The sequence below is a fragment of the Cetorhinus maximus genome, chromosome 4, assembly GCF_964194155.1.
Source record: "Cetorhinus maximus chromosome 4, sCetMax3.hap1.1, whole genome shotgun sequence".
NCBI lineage: Eukaryota > Metazoa > Chordata > Chondrichthyes > Lamniformes > Cetorhinidae > Cetorhinus > Cetorhinus maximus.
Genome location: NC_135882.1, coordinates 90977835 through 90997239, shown reverse-complemented (window position 1 = coordinate 90997239; position 19405 = coordinate 90977835). Strand labels below are relative to the sequence as shown.

Sequence of the window (19405 nt, the reverse complement as noted above, 5' to 3'; positions counted from 1 at the left end):
CAGTGTCTTAAATCAACATCCACCTCTCAGGCAGTGCCACCATAAACAAATTGTTCACGTTAATAAAAAAGCAAAATGTTGCTAATGCTGTAAATCAAATAAAAGTAAAAACTGCTCTAAATACTCAGCAAAGTCAGGCAGCATCTGCTGAGAGGAAAAAATGTTAACATTTCAGGTCAAGATTACCTTTCATCAGAACAGAAGAAAGAAATCTAGTAGGTTTTAAGCCAGCGGAATGTGAACCTTTTATACCTTTTTTGTATTTAAAAAAAAAATACTATGGTGCATTATGAATTCCTTTTTATGTGCATTTTGTAGGAGTTCCTGGCAGATGAAGGATTAACATTAGATGCATCAGGAAGTACAACCTGCATGGGTCAAGTTAAAATCAGAACACAATCCATCCACGCATGCGGTTAAGGATATGCTGTTCGGTAACGGCTACAGGTCGTGACCATGGTTCATGGTCACAATTGATGAGTTAACGTAAACATTGACGGAAAGATAAGATCTGGACAACACCACAACAGGACACAATAACACAAGAGCTCACAGCTACAAGGGACAAAAAGAAAGAACGGAACGGACTTGAGAGCTTGTTGCATCAATTTGAAGATGACATCGGAAGCAGCAAAAGAAACAGCATCATGAGCCATCTAGCCACAAAAGTCAGTGGGAAACCAGAACCATCTGAACTAGAGCGTATCAACTGCCTTTGTTTAAGCATTGCTTAATAAATTGCCCTGATACCATGATATCAAGTGTCTCCATGTCCAAAATTTATTGTCTGGTCTCTGAACTACTTACAAAAAGAGCAAAAATAAAAGGGAAGGTCAGTGATAGGGGGTGCAAGAGATTAAACAACAAAATATTTCATGGTATAAAAGCTGACTCTGCAGGAAGTATGTCCAAGCTTCCTGTCACTTGTCATTTTAATTCTCCATCTTGCCCCCACTCTGACCTGTATGGCCTGCTACAGTATTCCAGTGAGACTCAGTGCAAACTTCATGAAAAGCACCTCATCTTTTGACTCAGCAATCTTACAGCCTTCAACATTGGACTCACTACAATTTTAGATCATAACCTCTGCCTTCATCTTGCGTGTTTTTGTTTTGGCTGGTTCAATCTGGTCTCATTTATTTCTTCATCCCTTCACATTGCAATCAGATGGCTGTTACATAACCATTAACACTCCATCTGGAAACATCTTTTGTCTCTTTACTGTATCCATTGCCACTCTTTTTTGTATCATGAAATATTATTTAAACTCTCGCACCCTCCACCCTATAAGAGTTTTTCTTTTGTTCTTCCTGTCCCTCCTCCCCTTCCATTGGCTGAAAACTTTTACATTTCTATGTTTCTTTGGTTCTAATGAAAAGGTCATCATGACTTGAAATGTTAACTGTTTCTCTCCACAGACCCTGACTAACATTTCCAGTATTTTTTATTTCATTCACATTAAATGCTGCTAACAGGACAGAAAAAAAATGTCTACATTGTTTGCCAAATGTTAATAAGTAGTAACCCGAGCAGGAATCAAGACTTGGATAATTTTTGGTTTACCACTATATAGAATGGTCTTTACTCACATTTCATGTTAAATCTTAGCATTTTTTTTTAATATAAACACTAAATTATTAGGCTATACCTTTAACATAGCTATTTCCTTTTTGATCTTCACAGACTCGCAGGTTTTGACGTTTCTGGCTTTTTAAAGTTGGTACTGCATCCAATAGATCATACACATATTCATTGTAAATCTCACAAAATGAAACCCATACTGAATATTTCGGTGGTCTTTGATCAGCGAGACCCATATCAGATGCTGTCAAGAGGAGTTTAGAATGACGTGTCATAAAAAAATTTGAAACAAAGATTAAATAATTTAAAACTTCAAATACTCAAGTCAGCTACTACATTAAATATTACAGCAGATTAGGCAGCTACCACCAATAACCTTATAGTAAAGGGTGTTGTGGCTTTATCTTTCAAAGTCAGTCATAAATGCAAGTTCCAATGGAGAAGACAGGGATAGTGTTGCTAGTCTTTCTAGGACATGGTGGAGGAAGATAAAGTACTATTTTTCATTTGTAGTAATCTGTTCATCTAAAAGCAAAATGCTCCCAGCTGAAGATATTATTCGCCATTGCGAGTATTGGACATGGCAGGAGGAGATATTAACTCGTGCAGATAACTTATCAATATTTGCTGATTAATGCACTATCAAATTGGTAAAGAGAAGCAAGTATATTCTAGTGTGCCCAATGTATTAATTACTTTTGTTGGCCCTATAACCTTGGAACATCTGCAGGTGGAAAAGTTTGAACAAAATACATGGCAGTTGGGGAGCCTCCAGCTCCAGTCAACCCCTTTTGATTTCTCAACAATGATTTTAGTTAGAAGTCCCAGGGATGGCCCTGTATAGATTTTAAGTGCAACACCACTTCATGCAATTGTGAAGTGATGCATCATCTCCAGATATGCATTAGCGTAGAAAAAAAACATTTAATTCTTACCAGTCTCATCTGGTGCTGAATTTTTTTTTTTTTGCTATCTCATCATACATCAATTATCATATTTAAGAATAAAGGTAACATTGATCACTACTTGTTAAAAACACATCAAAAATCTGGAAGTCATTCTAATCTTTAACGTTAAGGTTCTAGCCTTTTTATTTAATTTTCCTACCAATTTATTTATTTGTGTCTATTCTGTTATCATTTTGGAAAAACCCAATGAAAGTCTCAATTTTCTCAGTTCAAGAAAAAAAGGAGAATACAGCCTCAGTTAGTTTCACTTATCCCTCATACCCTTCAGACACTATCACCCTGGTAAATTGCAACTCCATGGCTATTCTAGCTGCATGCACAGAGGAATTGGAAACAGCAGGCAATATTTAAAATGCTGTTCAGTTGTATTATGCAGTCGTGATCTCAACATACAATTACTCACTACAAATCCCAAAATTCAATTTGCCTCCTTAATACATTTTTAGGGTTAAAAATAGCTGTATACTCCTTGCCAGTGCAGACAGGATGGACTGAATAGTCTCCTACCGCACCATAACAAATGTGTTTCTGCATTTTCTAACATAACCCCTTTACTGCACTGTTTCTATCACCAGCTTCACCCCATTTCTACCATCAGCCTCACTCCTCAAAACATTGAAAATTTATTTTAAATGGTAAATCTAAATTCTTGTTCTCAAATTGTATTTTTCTTTTAATTCATTCATAGGATGCGAGCATTGCTGGCAAGGCTAGTTTTTATTATCCATCCCCTATTTTCCTCAAGAAGGGAGTGATGAGCTGTCTTATCAACTGCAGTCCATGCAGTGAAGGTGCTCCCACAGTGCTGTTAGGTAGGAAGTTCCAGGATTTTGACAAAGGTGAAGGAATGGCAATACATTTCCAAGTCAGGATAGCATGCAACCTGGAGGTAGTGCCCCCATTACTGCCCTCATCTCAGTTCCCCGAAGACCAACGGACTTGGCCATCACTGCCAGATCTAACTGGATCACTTAAACACTATTGGGTCCTGTTCTTGTCTGCCAAAAAATACCCGCTATTCCAGGACCATGCTGAAATGCAAAGACAGTCCCTGGCTTCTTTCCTTTACTGTAAAGTTTACTTTTTACTTAAACCATTCCCCATCACCTCCAATAAGTGGGAGAAGCTCATGGATTACTGAAACCAAGATCAAGACCATTCATTCAGTTGTCTCAGCTATAACCCTCCCTTCCACTAGCCCGCTGGAACAAACGTACTACTACCCTAGACCTGAACTCCTTTTCTACAAGTTTCCCTTCTATCTTTCCTCATGTCCTCTCCAAATTCATCTTGTCCACAATACCCACCTCTTATTCCTTCAATCCTATTCCCAGCTACTTGATTACCCAACTTCCCCTTCTGGTCTTGTAAACCATTCTCTCTTCTGGTGTTGTCCTTTTCAAATCTGCCATCATTATCCCTCTTCTCAAAAAAATTTTGACCCCACTGCCCTTGAAAAGTACCATCCCATCTGCCTTTTCTTTACAAAGTCCTTGAACATGTTGTTGCCACCTCCCAAATTCATTCCCTGTCTCTTATCAAAATCACAAATTACATAGAAAACTTTCCCTCCTCATCCTGTCTGCAGTCCTTGACACTGAGTTGGGGCAGTGGTTGAGGAAGCATATACAATAAAATCAACCAAATGACTGCTGTGTCCTGGACAGTGTCAAGCTTCTTGAGTGTTGTGTGAGCTATGCTCATCCAGGCAAGTGGGGAGTATTCCATCACACTCTTGACTTGTGCCTTGTAGATGGTGGACATGTTTTAGGGAGTCAAGGAGACGAGTTACTCGTCACAAGATTCCTAGCCTCTGACCTGCTCTTGTAGCCACAGTATTTACATGGTTAGTCCAGTTCAGTTTCTGGTCAATGGTAACCCCCAGGATGTTGATAGTGGGGGATTCAGCAATGGTAATGCCATTGAACATCAAGGGTGATGGTTAGATTCTCTCTTGTTGGAGATTGTTATTGTCTGACTTGTGTGGCACGAACATTACTTGCCACTTGTCAGCCCAAGCATGGATATTGTCCAGGTCTTGCTGTATTTGGACATGGACTGCTTCAGTATCTGAGTTGTCGTGAATGCTGCTGAACCTTGTGCAATCAGCAAACATCCCCACATCTGACCTTATGATGCAAGGAAAGTCATTGAAGAAGCAGCTGAAGGTGGTAGGGCCTAGGACACTACCCTGAGGAACTCCTGCAGTGATGTCCTGGAGCAGAGATGATAGACCTACAACAACCACAGTTATCTTCCTTTGTGCTAGGCATGACTCCAATCAGCAGAAAGTTTTCCCCACCACCCCCCTCCGATTCCCATTGACTCCAGTTTTGTTAGGGCTCCTTGATGCCAAGCGTGGTCACACTCACCTTACCTCAGGAGTTTAGTTCTTTTGTCAATGTTTGAATCAAGGCTGTAATGAGGTCAGGAGCTGAGTGGCCCTGGCAGCATCCAAACTGGGCGTCAGTGAGTGGGTTATTGCTAAGCAAGTGCTGCTTGATAGCACTGTTGATAACCCCTTCCATTACTTTACTGATGATTGAGAGTAGACTGGTGGGTCGGGTTGGATTTGTCCTGCTTTTTATGTACACAGGACATAATGGGCAATTTTCCACATAGCCAGGTAGATGCCAGTGTTGTAGCTGTACTGGAAGCGCTTGGCTAGGGGTGCAGCAAGTTTTGGAGTACATGTCTTCAGTACTATTGCCAGATTGTCAGGGCCAATAGCCTTTGCAGTATCCAGTGCCTTCAGCTGTTTCTTGATATCACGTGGAGTGAATTGAATTGGCTGAAAACTGGCATCTGTGATTCTGGGAACCTCTGGAGGAGGTCGAGATGGATCGTTCACTCAGCACTTTTGGCTGAAGATTGTAGCCAATGCCTTATGTTTTACACTGATGTGCTGGGCTCCTCCATAATTGAGGGTGGGGATACTTGTGTAGCCTCCTCCTCCAGTTGAGTTGTTTAATTGTCCACTACCATTCATCACTGGATGTGGCAGGACTGCAGAGCTGTTCCATTGGTTGTGGGATCACTCAGCTCTGTCACTTGCTGTTTATGCTGTTTGGCACACAAGTAGCTTCACCAGGTTGACCCCTCATTTTTAGGTATGCCTGGTGCTGCTCCTGGCATGCCCTCCTGCACTCTTCATTGAAGCCAGGTTGATCCCTGGCTTGACAGTAATGATAGAGTGGGGGATATGCCGGGCCATGAGGTTACAGATTGTGTTCGAGTACAATTCTGCTGCCCACAGTGCCTCATGGATGCCCAGTCTTGAGATCCGTTTGAAATTTAGTATGGTAGTGTCTCACAATGCGATGGAGGGTATCCGATACTGTCATGGACAGATGCATCTGTGGCAGGCAGGTTGGTGAGGATGAGGTCAAGTGTGTTTTTCCCTCTTGTTGGTTCCCTCAACACCTGTCGCAGACCCAGTCTAGCAGCTATGTCATTTAGGACTCAGCCAGCTTGGTAAGTAGTGGTACTACCGAGCCACTCTGGGTGATGGTCATTGAAGTCCCCCACACCCTCAGTGCTTCCTCCAAGTGGTGTTCATCAGCTGAGAGAGGATGTTATGTGGTAATCAGCAGGAGGTTTCCTTGCCCATGTTTGGCCAAGTAAGGACCGACAATGGTCCCAGATTTCTATTGGATTCAAATTCCACCATCTGCCATGATGGGATTCGAACCCAAGTCCCCAGAGCATTACCCTGGGTCTCTGCTTAGTAGTCCAGCAACAATACCACCACGCCATCGCCATGTCTGGAATATGACGCACTTACCCTGAGGTCTTTGCAAATAGTTCTTAATAAATTGTTGAAGTTAAACTGTACAAACTATCTCAAGTCTGTTATAGGAGAAGCAAAGCATCGCTTAGGTATGGAAAGACAAGATGACTTTAACAGGAAAACCTCATTAAAACTCAGCAACACAAAACTGTCTACATTTAGGCTCATAACTTCATTTTTACTCAATGCTCCCAACAGTAAAAACCTTAGGACTCACTCATTGTAAATGTACAATTTTATCAACATATCCAGTTTTAAAAAAAAGTGTATCTGAACACCATCAGTTCCTCTACTTTTCAAGTTTTATGCTTCACCAATCCTTGAGCCATCTCTATTCTGTCTATGCCCTTTAAGCATTTATTTCATCTCCAATTATAATCTTTTGTCATTTCCTGCAAATGACACAAGGTTAAATCAAGAAAATAAAAATCATTTGGCTCAGCTTTTTAAAGATTTTGATAACCTCCAGTCCTGTGCTATAGCTCCTGTCACTAATTATTCTTTTATTAAAATAATGATTCCTGAACTCTAGGGCAAGTACCATTTGGTCCCACCTTAATTTTTTTTAATTTTTAATTCTGTCCCTCAACAACATTTCTTGAGGTATACATTAATTTATTGCCTTTCTACCTCCTCAACCATAAGCTTTTGGAAGACTTAACCCTTAACTATCCTCCTGTAAACCAGCAATGCTTGCATCCCATGAAAGATTTAAAAAAGCACTCATCACATAACGCTGCCTTTTCATTAACCACCATATTATATTTTCATCTTTTTCTACCTCCAAATTCTGTAGTCAATGATGGCTATGAGCCAGAACAAATATAATTTAGTTCTAACTGTGCAAAATGAATCCTTTTGAAAATGGTTGTATGAACATACATCAAAACGTTGCAAATAGAAAAAGTTAACAAGAAGATACCTAGATGATCCGAGGATACAGGGACTGCCAGAGAGGTGGAACTAGGCTGTGCCAGGTCCTTTTGGCTGCTCTTGCTGGTTGGCATCTTCAAAGGGTGATATTCTGTCTCCTAGGAAGGAAGGATTGTCAAACTCTTAAAATATCATTCCAATGTCCATTTGTATTCCTGTTCTGAAATATGTAGTGCAAACGACATTGGACAGAATGACTGGACTGTTTCAATAATCGTGACTAACCCAGTATATCTAACCTAAATTGCAGGATTCACGTAGTGCATCAGTAGCAATCAACTTAAAAATTTAACCTAAATTGGACAAACATCATTACAGGATTAGCACAGTATAGAGCAATATTGAACTTCCTATCAAAGAAGTGGCCTTGAAAGCACATGTTCACCCTATCTATTGTAACATTGACACTAGAATCAGTATTGAGAAGTACATCCATTTGTGTTTTCAAATAATCTTTTCTCCAGTGAATTTAAAAATCATAAGAAAAGCAACTCTGCATAAAATGGAAACAGACATTGCTAAATCTCTCAGCATTAAAAAACTAAACAAACACTCATTTTACCAATAAAGGCAACATATTAATTAAAATCTCTCAGTTCTACAGGAATTTTATAATAAGCAGGCCACTCGAGTAAAATAGGAGTTATGGTTATTTCTGTTTGTCGAATGCAAATGCTATACTATAGGTGCTCGCAATATCAAAAAAAAAATCAGCTCTAATTTGAATTTCAGGCCATCTGAAAAAGACCCGATTTCATGAAAATTGGGTCAATTAAAATTTCCAGCATTGTGCTTTAATTATTGAACATTTCCATAGGGCACAATATCAAAGCATTTGATTTGAAAGGAAACTCTAAATACTACTATTTCTTCAGATAGCATTCTTGATTATTCGAGGAGCACCGAACCACAGCTAACACCATGATTTTACCATGGGGCAGGGTGAGCAAGCAGGCCCAAATCTACCTCAGCCAGAAAATGGGGATAGAACCCCAAGCCGTTGGCTTTATTCTGAACCACACACTAGCCAGCCAAGCACCACCATTACCCACACCCACCTCCACAGAACGAATACTACTACTTCACAAAAGTAAAAAATTCACAACAGATTAGGTTACATATAATTTTCAGAATCACATCACCTCTCTCAGCATGGAAAAGATTGCAGCCTTGATAGTTTTTTCTTGCCAGGTTTGGTGGCTGTCCAGTTTTAACACCTCATCACCGATATGTGGCTTTAAATCCATCTTTTGATATTGTCTGCCTTTTATGTGATCAAAGAGCATGCCCAGTGCTCTTGGCAAGATACCAGCATCTTTAGCAGTACCTGTGGTTGACCAAGAGGATAAGTATCTGAAGGGGGCAATAATATCCACATTTTACAGAGAGATGGGCAAGTCAAAACATCAATTTCTGAAAATCTTAAAGAAATAGCTTTTAAATATTGAATTATTGGTTACAGAAATTAAACTACTGAACACTTGCATTTAATAATTGAGCACTTAAGGCTTCAATATTATAGTTTACAAGATAGACCTCAACACCATTGAGGTATACTGATTTTGGTCACCTGCAGTTTACCATTTGTGCCTATTGAAAGCAAGTGTAAGGATGTTGTTACACAAGATACTTACTGGTAAGCGAATTCTAGATCATAATGGACACAAGGTCTTTTCACAGAAATGGTTAGATGTTGAACCAGAGTAGGATATTAAGTACAGAATCCAAAAATGTAATGGCAACTTAATTCAACAAGAGCCCCAGGTTTCAATGCTAAAGTCTTTGAAAAGGAGGAAATCTTTGATTGCAATCTACATACAACATAGCCTAAACATTTATCACACTACAATAGTCATGGGGGAATTTTATCTGCAAAGTTTTACCCATGGTTTGAGCTGCAAATAATCAATAGGGCAAATTGTGCATGGTCTTTTGAACAAGCAGCTCAACAGCAATTTTTGTTTGGCATCTAGTTTTATCTCTTTCTTCTCCCTCTATTACCATACCTTGAATAGTGTAGGTCTTTCCAGCATTGGTAACTCCGTAGGTAAACACCAAACAGTTTTGCCCTTGGAGATATTGTTTAACCAGATCCTTTACTGTGTCATCAAAGAATTCTTTTTGACTGGTTTCCTGCCCAAAGATCTAACAACAGACAATAAAAAGAACTGGGAAGAAGTGTCTCATTGAATGATATTGAATATAATCTAGAATTAGGAACAAAATCCAAATGTCAAAAAAAAAATCCAGATGATCAGAATAGGCCAATCAGTTCCTTAAGTCTGTTCTGCTATTCAATGAGATTATGGCTGCCCTGCAACCTAGCATCATATATCTGCCTTTGCCCCTTATTAAAATTAACTTTGATAGATGTTTTTAGCCATTGTTCTAGAATCAATTTGTGTGAGCATAAGATTTCCGAACTTCTACACCCTCTGCAGGTGTAGAGGTGTTGCCTAATTTCCCTCATGAAAACGTCTAGTTCCAATTTTTGGACCATGCTCCATAGTCCTAGACTCTAACCAGCAGAAATAGTTCACTCTGATCTACTCCATATGTTCCTGATAGTATCTTGTAAACATCGATCAAATCACCCATCAATCTACCGAATTCCAGGAAAACACAACTGACCAGGGTTCTTCTCTTTAGAAAAGAGCAGACTCAGGTGATCAGGTTAGATATCTTTAAAAATGTGAAGGTGCTTGATCGAGTAGATAAATATAAGGTAGTCATTAATAAATCAACTCCAGGAATTCAGAAGATTACTTACTCTGGCAAAAACATGAAATGACTGAAGTGAATTGCATTGATGCATTCCTTATTGAGTTTTCGGCTTGAAGACAAGTCGTTAGTAATTATTCACCAAATCACTGCAAAGTGCCTTGATTTTTACCAAGGGTAGAACAAGGTGGCAGGCCCCAAATCTACCTCAGCCAGAAGGGGAAAAAACCCCGTACTGTTTGCACTAATCTGATCTACGTGCTAGCCGTCTAGCCAACTGAGGTAACAAGAGAAAATGCTGGAAATACTCAGTTCAGGCAGTACCTAAGACCATAAGACGTAGGAGCAGAAATTAGGCCATTCGGCCCATCGAGTCTGCTCCGCTATTCAATCATGGCTGATAAGTTTCTCAACCCCATTCTCCCGCCTTCTCCCCGCAACCTTTGATCCCCTTACCAATCAAGAACCTATCTATCTCGGTCTTAAATACACTCAATGGCCTGGCCTCCACAGCCTTCTGTGGCAATGAATTCCATAGATTCACCACTCTGGCTAAAGAAGTTTCTCCTCATCTGTTCTAAAAGGTCTTCCCTTTACTCTGAGGCTGTGCCCTCGGGTCCTAGTCTCTCCTACTAATGGAAACATCTTCCCCACATCCACTCTATCCAGGCCTTTCAGTATTCTGTAAGTTTCGATCAGATCCTCCCTCATCCTTCTAAACTCCATCGAGTATAGACCCAGAGTCCTCAAACGTTCCTCATATGTTAAGCCTTTCATTCCTGGGATCGTTCTCGTGAACCTCCTCTGGACCGTCTCCAGGGCCAGCACATCCTTCCTGAGATACTGGGCCTAAAATTGTTCACAATATTCTAAATGTGGTCTGACCAGAGCCTTATAAAGCCTCGGCAGCACATCCCTGCTTTTATATTCTAGTCCTCTCGAAATAAATGCCAACATTGCATATGCCTTCCTAACTACCGACTCAACCTGCAAGTTAACCTTAAGAGAATCCTGGACTAGGACTCCCAAGTCCCTTTGCACTCCAGATTTCTGAATTCTCACCCCATTTAGAAAATAGTCCATGCCTCTATTCTTCCTACCAAGGTGCATGACCTCACACTTCCCCATGTTGTGTTCCATCTGCCACTTCTTTGCCCATTCTCCTAACCTGTCCAAATCCTTCTGCAGCCTCGCCGCCTCCTCAATACTACCTGTCCCTCCACCTATCTTTGTATCATCTGCAAACTTAGTCAGAATGCCCTCAGTTCCTTCATCTAGATCATTAAATGTATAAAGTGAAAAGTTGTGGTCCCAACACGGACCCCTGCGGAACTCCACTAGTCACTTGCCGCCATCCTGAGAAGGACCCCCTTATCCCCACTCTCTGCCTCCTGCCAGACAGCCAATCTTCTATCCATGCTAGTATCTTGCCTCTAACACCATGGGCTCTTATCTTACTGAGCAGCCTCCTGTGCGGCACCTTGGCAAAGACCTTCTGGAAGTCCAAGTAGATAACATCCATTGGCTCTCCTTTGTCTAGCCTACTCGTTACCTCCTCAAAGAATTCTAACAGATTTGTCAGGCATGACCGCCCCTTGATGAAACCATGCTGACTTTGCCCTATTTTACCATGCACTTCCAAGTATTCTGAAATCTCATCCGTAATAATGGACTCTAAAATCTTACCAACAACTGAGGTCAGGCTAATCGGCCTGTAATTTCCCTATAATTGCCTCACTCCCTTCTCAAACAGAGGGGTTAAATTAGTGATTTTCCAGTCCTCTGGGACCCTCCCTGACTCGAGTGATTCCTGAAAGATCACCACTAACGCCTCCACTATCTCTTCAGCTATCTCCTTCAGAACTCTGGGGTATAATCCATCTGGTCCAGGTGATTTATCCACCTTCAGACATTTCAGTTTTCCTAGCACCTTCTCCTTGATAATGGCCACCATACTCACCTCTGCCCCCCGACTCTCTTGAACTTTGGGGATGTTACTCGTGTCTTCCATCGTGAAGACTGACGCAAAGTACCTATTCAGTTCCTCCGCCATTTCTTTGTTCCCCACTACTACTTCTCCAGCGTCATTTTCCAGCTGCCCAATGTCCACTTTTGCATCTCTCTTATCCTTTATATATCTAAAAAATCTCTTGCAATCTTCTTTTATATTACTGGCTAGTTTACCTTCATATTTAAACTTCTTCCTCCTTATTTCTTTTTTTAGTTGTCCTCTGTTGGTCTTTGTAGGCTTCCCAATCCCCTGGCTTCCCACTGCTCTTTGCCACATTGTATGCTTTCTCTTTAGTTTTTATGCTGTCCCTGACTTCGCTTGGCAGCCATGGTTGCCTCATCCTCCTTTAAGTATGCTTCTTCTTCCTAGGGATGAATTTTTGCTGTGTCTCCCAAATTACTCCCAGAAACTCCTGCCATTGCCGTTCCACTGTCTTTCCTGCTAGGCTCATCTCCCAGTCAATTACCTGTGGAGAGAAAAATGTTTCTGGTCTGTTTTCCCCCCCAACCTGGTATAAATACAAGTACAAGTACATGAGAAGGGGGTAGAAGGATACATTGGTGGGGTTAGATGAAGCAATTTGGGAGGAGGCTCATTTGGAACATAAACACCAGTATATACCCATAAGACCAAATGGCCTGTTGCTCCATTATAAATTCATGTCATAGTAATTTTATTCTCTCCTTCATATTATGCAAAGGCACTAATTTACAACCAAAGCATATTGAGTAGAAAAATACTTCATTGTTCAAACCTGTTGCTGCTTGAACAAAATACAAAAGAAAAACTAAAAGTTGACAAATTTGTAGCTATAAATAGTAATTATGGGCCATATATTGATGAACAAATTCTTGGATTGAAAAACCCAAGCCAAAAATCCAATACAGCCAAAAGTTTATCTTCAGATGAAGAAAGAGATTTAATTCTGGACAATTAAGAAAATACAAATTTTCAAGACCACTGTGGAGTACAATACTTAAGGGGAAAGAGGGGATAAGGCATGTTACTGAATGGTTTTTAAAGTCAAAAGTAACTTTTGTAAATTGTCAATCATTTTCAAAATGAAACAGGACAGGATACAAACACCAATTATGGCTCAGAAGTGATCAGGACCAGTTTTCAGCACTCACCCTTACTTAAATACAATAAAAAAGTTACCTGGGAAAACGTAAACTTATGTACAGCTTGTCCAATGCCTCTTTCACTATTCTTCATAGTGGTCGAATGCTTAGGTGCTTCCAACACAAGAGTTTCTGAATCCTCTATAATTACACAGTCCTAAACCACACATGAAGATTGCAAAGTCAATAAAGTTTATGTCAAGCTCACGAAACAGCATCAGCATTAAGGGAGATGTCAGAAATGATCTCAGTGCAAGGAATAGAAGTACAACTTGCTTGCATCCAATTGGCTGGGCCTTTCTAATATAGTTGTAATAAGTGGGTGGATGAAAATTCATTAGAGCCACTAATGCAAAATGCAAACATACAATGGAATATCCCAGCTCATTAATACCTATTAACATTGGGTTCTGTCCCTTTGTATTTCTTTACACAGATGAAAATATAATCTGTGCACCCATCATTGTTTGTTTTGAATTCAAAATAGATTCAATGGATGTTTCGATCCAAAACAAGAGTCCAACTCTAATGAATATTTGTGTGAAAAGGATCCTGCCTTTTAAAAATATTGTTTTAATACTTCAAAGCTTCTATTTGTAGCTTTAGTACATTTTCTGAATGCTTAGGAAATTACATTATTGCACAGTCTCTACATAAAACATTAACATACCTTCAGTCTTTTCAGATGCCAATGGGGTTGCTGTATTTCCAAGTTATAAATTTCCACAATAAACTGTAGATTTCCACCTAATCTACCTTTTCACATTTGTGAGAAAGTTATTTATCTGTATGATCAATTTGAAGGTCTCATTACCACAAATAGTTAGGAGTCTTTTCACCAGGGTACAGAAAACACAAGTTACCCAGGAAGGTAAAGGTCAACTGGATCTAGTTTTTTTGGTCAATTTTTTTAAAATGTTATTGTTAATGAATGCAGAAGCTTAGCTTAAGCTACTGTGAACGGATGGGCAAAGTGTTAACTTCTGATTATAAAATATTTTGAACTGGAGGGGTGGGAAGTGAAGCATAAAACTTTCATGAGAAAGGCTAACTATTCAATATTTTAGTAAATACAGATCAACATATTTTCAAAAGATTTAGCATGATATACTTTTGTAGGTAAATTTACCTCTGAAGTCACTGCACAGTTTGAAGCCAGCAGATGGCCTAACAAAACACTGCCATGGAAAGAACTAAACACATGTCAAGTTTTAATATATCCTGAAAAAGTCAGCTCAGGGAAACAAAGTCTATTATTTGGACAAATACCGTAATGTTCATTTACTTGTTCTATGTTAAACAAATTGGAGTAGAAATGCTGAAAACAAGCTGCCCGAAGCAGGTCCAAACATTGGGCCATTGCCTTACAGTGGCCTCAGTAACTCCAGGCACTGGGGTTGGGAAACTGCATGGAGACAGAGAAAATAATTTGGTGGCAGCGCTTGCTAGGCCAACAAAAACCCAAGCACTCCGAGCAAGACATTTCCCCGCCAACCCCTCGCCCAGGTACTAAAACAGGTATGTGTCAATGAGGCCCAATACAAAGGCTTAATGCTCATTTTACACAGATGCTCAAAAGCCATGGAGCACAATGATTTTCCCGTATCTTTAAGGCCCAAAGCATAACCCCACCATGCACCAATAGCTAACTTTCTGCCCTGTTGTGTATTGTTTATAGTGTTATAGTGTTTGTTTATAGACCATGGCATAACGAGCGCAGCACTGCATTGGTTTCTGGTAAAGTATGGTCTTGGTTTGAAAAATTCTCATCCTCATTTCTAAATCCCTCCATTATCTCTTCCAGGAAAAAAAAGGACCCATTTGGCTTCCCTCAATTCTCCCCAGTTTTTAAACTTGTTTAATCTGATTATAACCCAAGATGTTCAGATATTTCAGGATTGCCAAAATGAAGAGTTAAATGCCATTTAAATTTAGAAAATTGGAAAACTTATAGCACTATTAACAGAAAATATCTCTAAACACTTTACAGGAGCAATGTAAAACAAAATGGCACAAACCACGTAAGGAGCATTAGGTTAGATCACCAAAGCTTGGACAAAGAGGTAGGTTTTAAGGAGCATCTTAAAGGAGAAGGCCAGAGAATGGAAAGTTTCCATGAAGCTCCTGAAGATTATTCAGCTTCCCACAAGTTATCACAGGAAAATAGTACTTTTGAAGCGTAGTACTTGTTTTGCAAGCAAAGACAGCAGCCAATTTAACACAGACAACATTGGCGGCAGATGCCATGGGATCTTTACAGACACTCGACGAGGCAAGAAGGAAGCTTAGAGTGTGTATTGCAATCCCGGAGCAAGCCTGGAATCCACAGGTGGAATTTTGCAGCCCCGTTGGTGAGGCCAACTTTGGAGTATTGTGTGCAGTTCTGGTCGCCTAACTACAGGAAGGATATCAGTAAGATTGAGAGAGTGCAGAGAAGATTTACTAGGATATTGCCGGGTCTTAAGGAGTTGAGTTACAGGGAAAGATTAAACAGGTTAGGACTTTATTCCTTGGAGCGTAGAAGAATGAGGGGAGATTTGATAGAAGTTTACAAAATTGTGAGGGGTATAGACAGAGTAAATGCGAGTAGGCTCTTTCCACTTAGATTAGGAGAAATAAACACGAGAGGACATGGCTGTAGGGTGAAAGGGGAAAGGTTTAGGGGGAACATTAGGGGGAACTTCTTCACTCAGAGAGTGGTGAGAGTGTGGAACCAGCTACCATCTGACCTGGTAAATGCGGGCTCACTCTTAAGTTTTAAGAATAAATTAGATAGATACATGGATGGGAGAGGTCTGGAGGGTTATGGACTAGGTGCAGGTCAAAGGGACTAGCGGAATAATATTTCGGCACAGACTAGAAGGGCCGAATGGCCTGTTTTCTGTGCTATAGTGTTCTATGGTTGCGGTGGGGACTGGAAAGTGCGACGAGCCTGTCAAAGCTCCATTAAATTTGGTGGGAGGAGCCGTAAAATTCCGCCCCAGGACATTCTGATCAGCTTCAGAATTCTCGGATAGCTATACACTCCCTCCAAAAAAAATCACAAATTAATGAATAGCCAATATCAATCCAAAATAAGTGAAAGATAAATCACAATCGCGAAATAAGCCATGTCACATGTCGATTTCATTTGCTAACCTTGGATTCGTTATTTGCCAATTCTGCTTTTAAAAATGGTCTCACTCTCAGATACACCTTCAGATGTTGTTCCTCAGCAACGGGTAAACTGCTTTTTACCCTACTATGGGCCTGAATGAATAAAGCACAAGATCAAAACAGGTCAGACAACTGGCGGCAGTTCGGGTTGAACAATATCCTAAACCAAAATGGTGAAGGACCAACCTTCAAACGTTGTGGAGTAAAGAACTCATCTAATACATCACATGGGAGCTGCTCTTGATTTTCTGTTTCTTGTAGTTCAGGAAATATGGAACTTGGCTCTTCAGATAGGGAAAACATGATTTCTGTATTAGAGGGAGGGGAGGGGGGGCAAATTGTTAAAACAGGTAAAATACAAACTCAATTCAATTCTGTTTAGGGTGGGTTTAATTCAAGTCACTGTTCCCAGACACCCGAACTTCCCCCACCCTATATTTTGAGAAAACGTACGAAAGAATTGGAACTCAATTTAACACACATCCCAAGACCCCACCCCTTCCCTCTGAAACATATCCAATCAGAATTACAGGAAAATTGAGTCCAAAGAACGGGTAAATCTAGAGCAAAGTACTTTAGTTTCACAATTGAGCGTCTACATTGCCAATGAAGTCGAAGTATTTAACACCAACTCAATAGGATGAAGGATGACCAAATACATCCATTAATTTGTGGCTGTGCTGACACACGTTTAGTTGAAGTTCATACTCACATTGTCTTAGCACGAAAACCAATGGCAGGTCACAAGCAGCCAAATACCCGGAATTAATCTGTCAAAACGGGTAAAGTTTTGAAATTAGTTCAACAAAAAACGAATAACAAGAATTCAGAACGGTCGCGTGTAAAACATTTACCCCAAAGCAAAAAAATGACGCTTTAAAAGACAATTTCCCTCAAAGACACAAAAAGAAAAAATACAATTAGCCTGTAGTCACGATACAGAATAAATTAAAACAATAACATTCTGCCACCGTCTTTCTAGATAATTAGCTTCTTTAAAAAAGATTTGTTTTCTTTAAATTGGGAACCAATGGCACCAGTGTTGATGTCACATTAATTTATTCTTAAAGGGGCCGTTCTTCTCCAAGAAACTGAAAGATCCTCATTGTAAAATAGATCAAGAAGCCAAATGCTAAAAGAAACTTAGAATATAAATCAACTTAGAAATATAGAAGACAACTAAGGATATATGGTGATACTGGAAGGTGCCATTAATCTACAATGATGTGCATAGCCCCTTGTTTCATTAGTGAACAACCCTTGGAATTACTGTAGTATTTAATTATTCAATTGTTTGGTATTTGATTATGTGTGTCTGTTGACTCTTCTGTGTGCTGTTAGTCAAGCCTGGGCGTGATTACGGAGAGAGAGAGAAACTAAAAGTAAGCTGGAAGCTTGTACTGCAGGCATTTTAAAAGAACTGTAATTAAAGCTCCTGTTCAGACATAGAAACTGGTGTCATCTCTGCATATCTATGTGGTACAAAACACTACAATTACCAATTGAAAGATTAAACTGGTCAGTACATTGTTGCTTTTTACCAGTTTTTCAGTATTAGTTTCAAAGATGTGAATTTGACTCAATGTTAATGTTAGATGCAGTAAACATCCTTGATGACTGGGTTGCAGTCTATACATATCAGGATGGAAGGGAGGGATAGCACCTCTCACAGGCGGGCTCACCACACTCTATGGAGTGGCTCATCCTGTATTTGTCCTCAGCTTCATCCAGCTTTCACCTGTGACTCCAAGTAGTTGTTAGCATGCGACAGTGGCCACACTCCAGGAAGACACTTTGACAGAGAAATCAAACCAGGTAAAGGTAGCTGTCGGGTCTCCTATCCTTACCAACTTAGGGATTTGTCTACCTTGGCATCTGAAGAGTGATTCCAATGGATTGGGCAGATAAGGCCAATCTAAGGTTCAAGGGTTTTTAAGATGGGTCAGCATTGTGTTGTGGAACGCGTAGAGCTCGATAAGACAAAGAAGACATTCTGGTCACTCACTGCATCCAGATCTATTTCCAGCTGTCTTGACTCATCTTGCCACCAGGCCAAGATAGGTCAGATGAGAGAGTGAGGCTGACGATGCACAACTCTCCCTCACTATAATCCAATTCATGCACAAGTCATGTTCATCATCTTTCTATCACCTGTCATCTATCATCTATATGTCACAAGTCCTGTGGTGATGGGCAAGTGATGTAGCAGCAGATGTGGATTCACTGACAGCTCTAGCTGTGAACCTGCACACGAGCCAAGCCATTGGGTCTTTTTTCACTGGAAGGAAGCAGAAGTGAAACTCAGCAGTCCCCCTGAGTGACCGAGCAGCCCTTTTCAGGATCACACTGCTCACTCTGTAGAATGAGGAAGGATCTAGAGCCCTAAACATTGTCTGCTTCACCTCCCTGGCCAGCAGACCGCAGATGGCGGGGAGCCCATTAACATGGTCATAAGTCAATTTCAGAAAAGAAAGTAAAGGTGACACCAGTTACTACTGGTGCATGGAACATGTGTATCCTCATGGACAGCCGACAGACCTGAGAAAATAACTACTCTTGTCAGTAGAAAGGTGGCTAGGTACAATGCCCAGATCACTGCCCTCAGCGAGACTCATCTACCTGAGGAGGGTCAGCTCTAGGAAATGGGTGCCGGTTACAGATTCTTTTGGAGTGGTTGAGGAAAAGAAAAACAGTGATAAGCTGGTGTAGGTTCTGCTGTCATGCACCATTTTGTCAGTAAGCTGACGTGCCCTTCCAAGGGTGTGAATGATCATCTGATGGTGCATAAACTCCCCTTGTACGGCAACAGGCAAGCAACTCTCATCAGCATATACGCCCCTACCATGACGAACCCTGATGAAGTCAAGGATAAATTCAATGATGACCTCCACTCCTTGATTACTGCTGTGCCAAAGTCAGACAAACTAATCATTCTGGTGACTTCAACGCAAGTATTGGTGCAGATCACGAGGTGTGGAAGAGGTCATTAGCAAAATGGGGTTGGCAGTTGTAGCAGCAGTGGTCTCCTCTTGCTGAAGATGTGTGCTGAGCATGAACTCTTAATCACCAACACAGTTTTCTGCCTCCCAAAGAGCAACAAGATGTCTTGAACGCACCTTCATTC

General features: G+C 40.5%; 1 protein-coding gene across 1 annotated transcript in view; it reads right to left on the bottom strand.

Moving 5' to 3' along the window:
* LOC144679333 (kinesin-like protein KIF20A) overlaps window positions 1–16360 on the bottom strand; it is a 51914-nt gene extending 35554 nt beyond the window's left edge. The window contains exons 1-6 of the mRNA XM_078539698.1: window positions 16264–16360; window positions 13163–13282; window positions 9279–9417; window positions 8415–8599; window positions 7262–7370; window positions 1649–1825 (exon numbers count right to left, since the gene is read on the bottom strand). Coding sequence (XP_078395824.1) covers window positions 1649–1825; window positions 7262–7370; window positions 8415–8599; window positions 9279–9417; window positions 13163–13219 — 667 coding nt within the window. The 5' untranslated portion in view covers window positions 13220–13282; window positions 16264–16360. The remainder of the gene's footprint in view (window positions 1–1648; window positions 1826–7261; window positions 7371–8414; window positions 8600–9278; window positions 9418–13162; window positions 13283–16263) is intronic.
* Between the last annotated feature and the right edge of the window lie 3045 nt (window positions 16361–19405).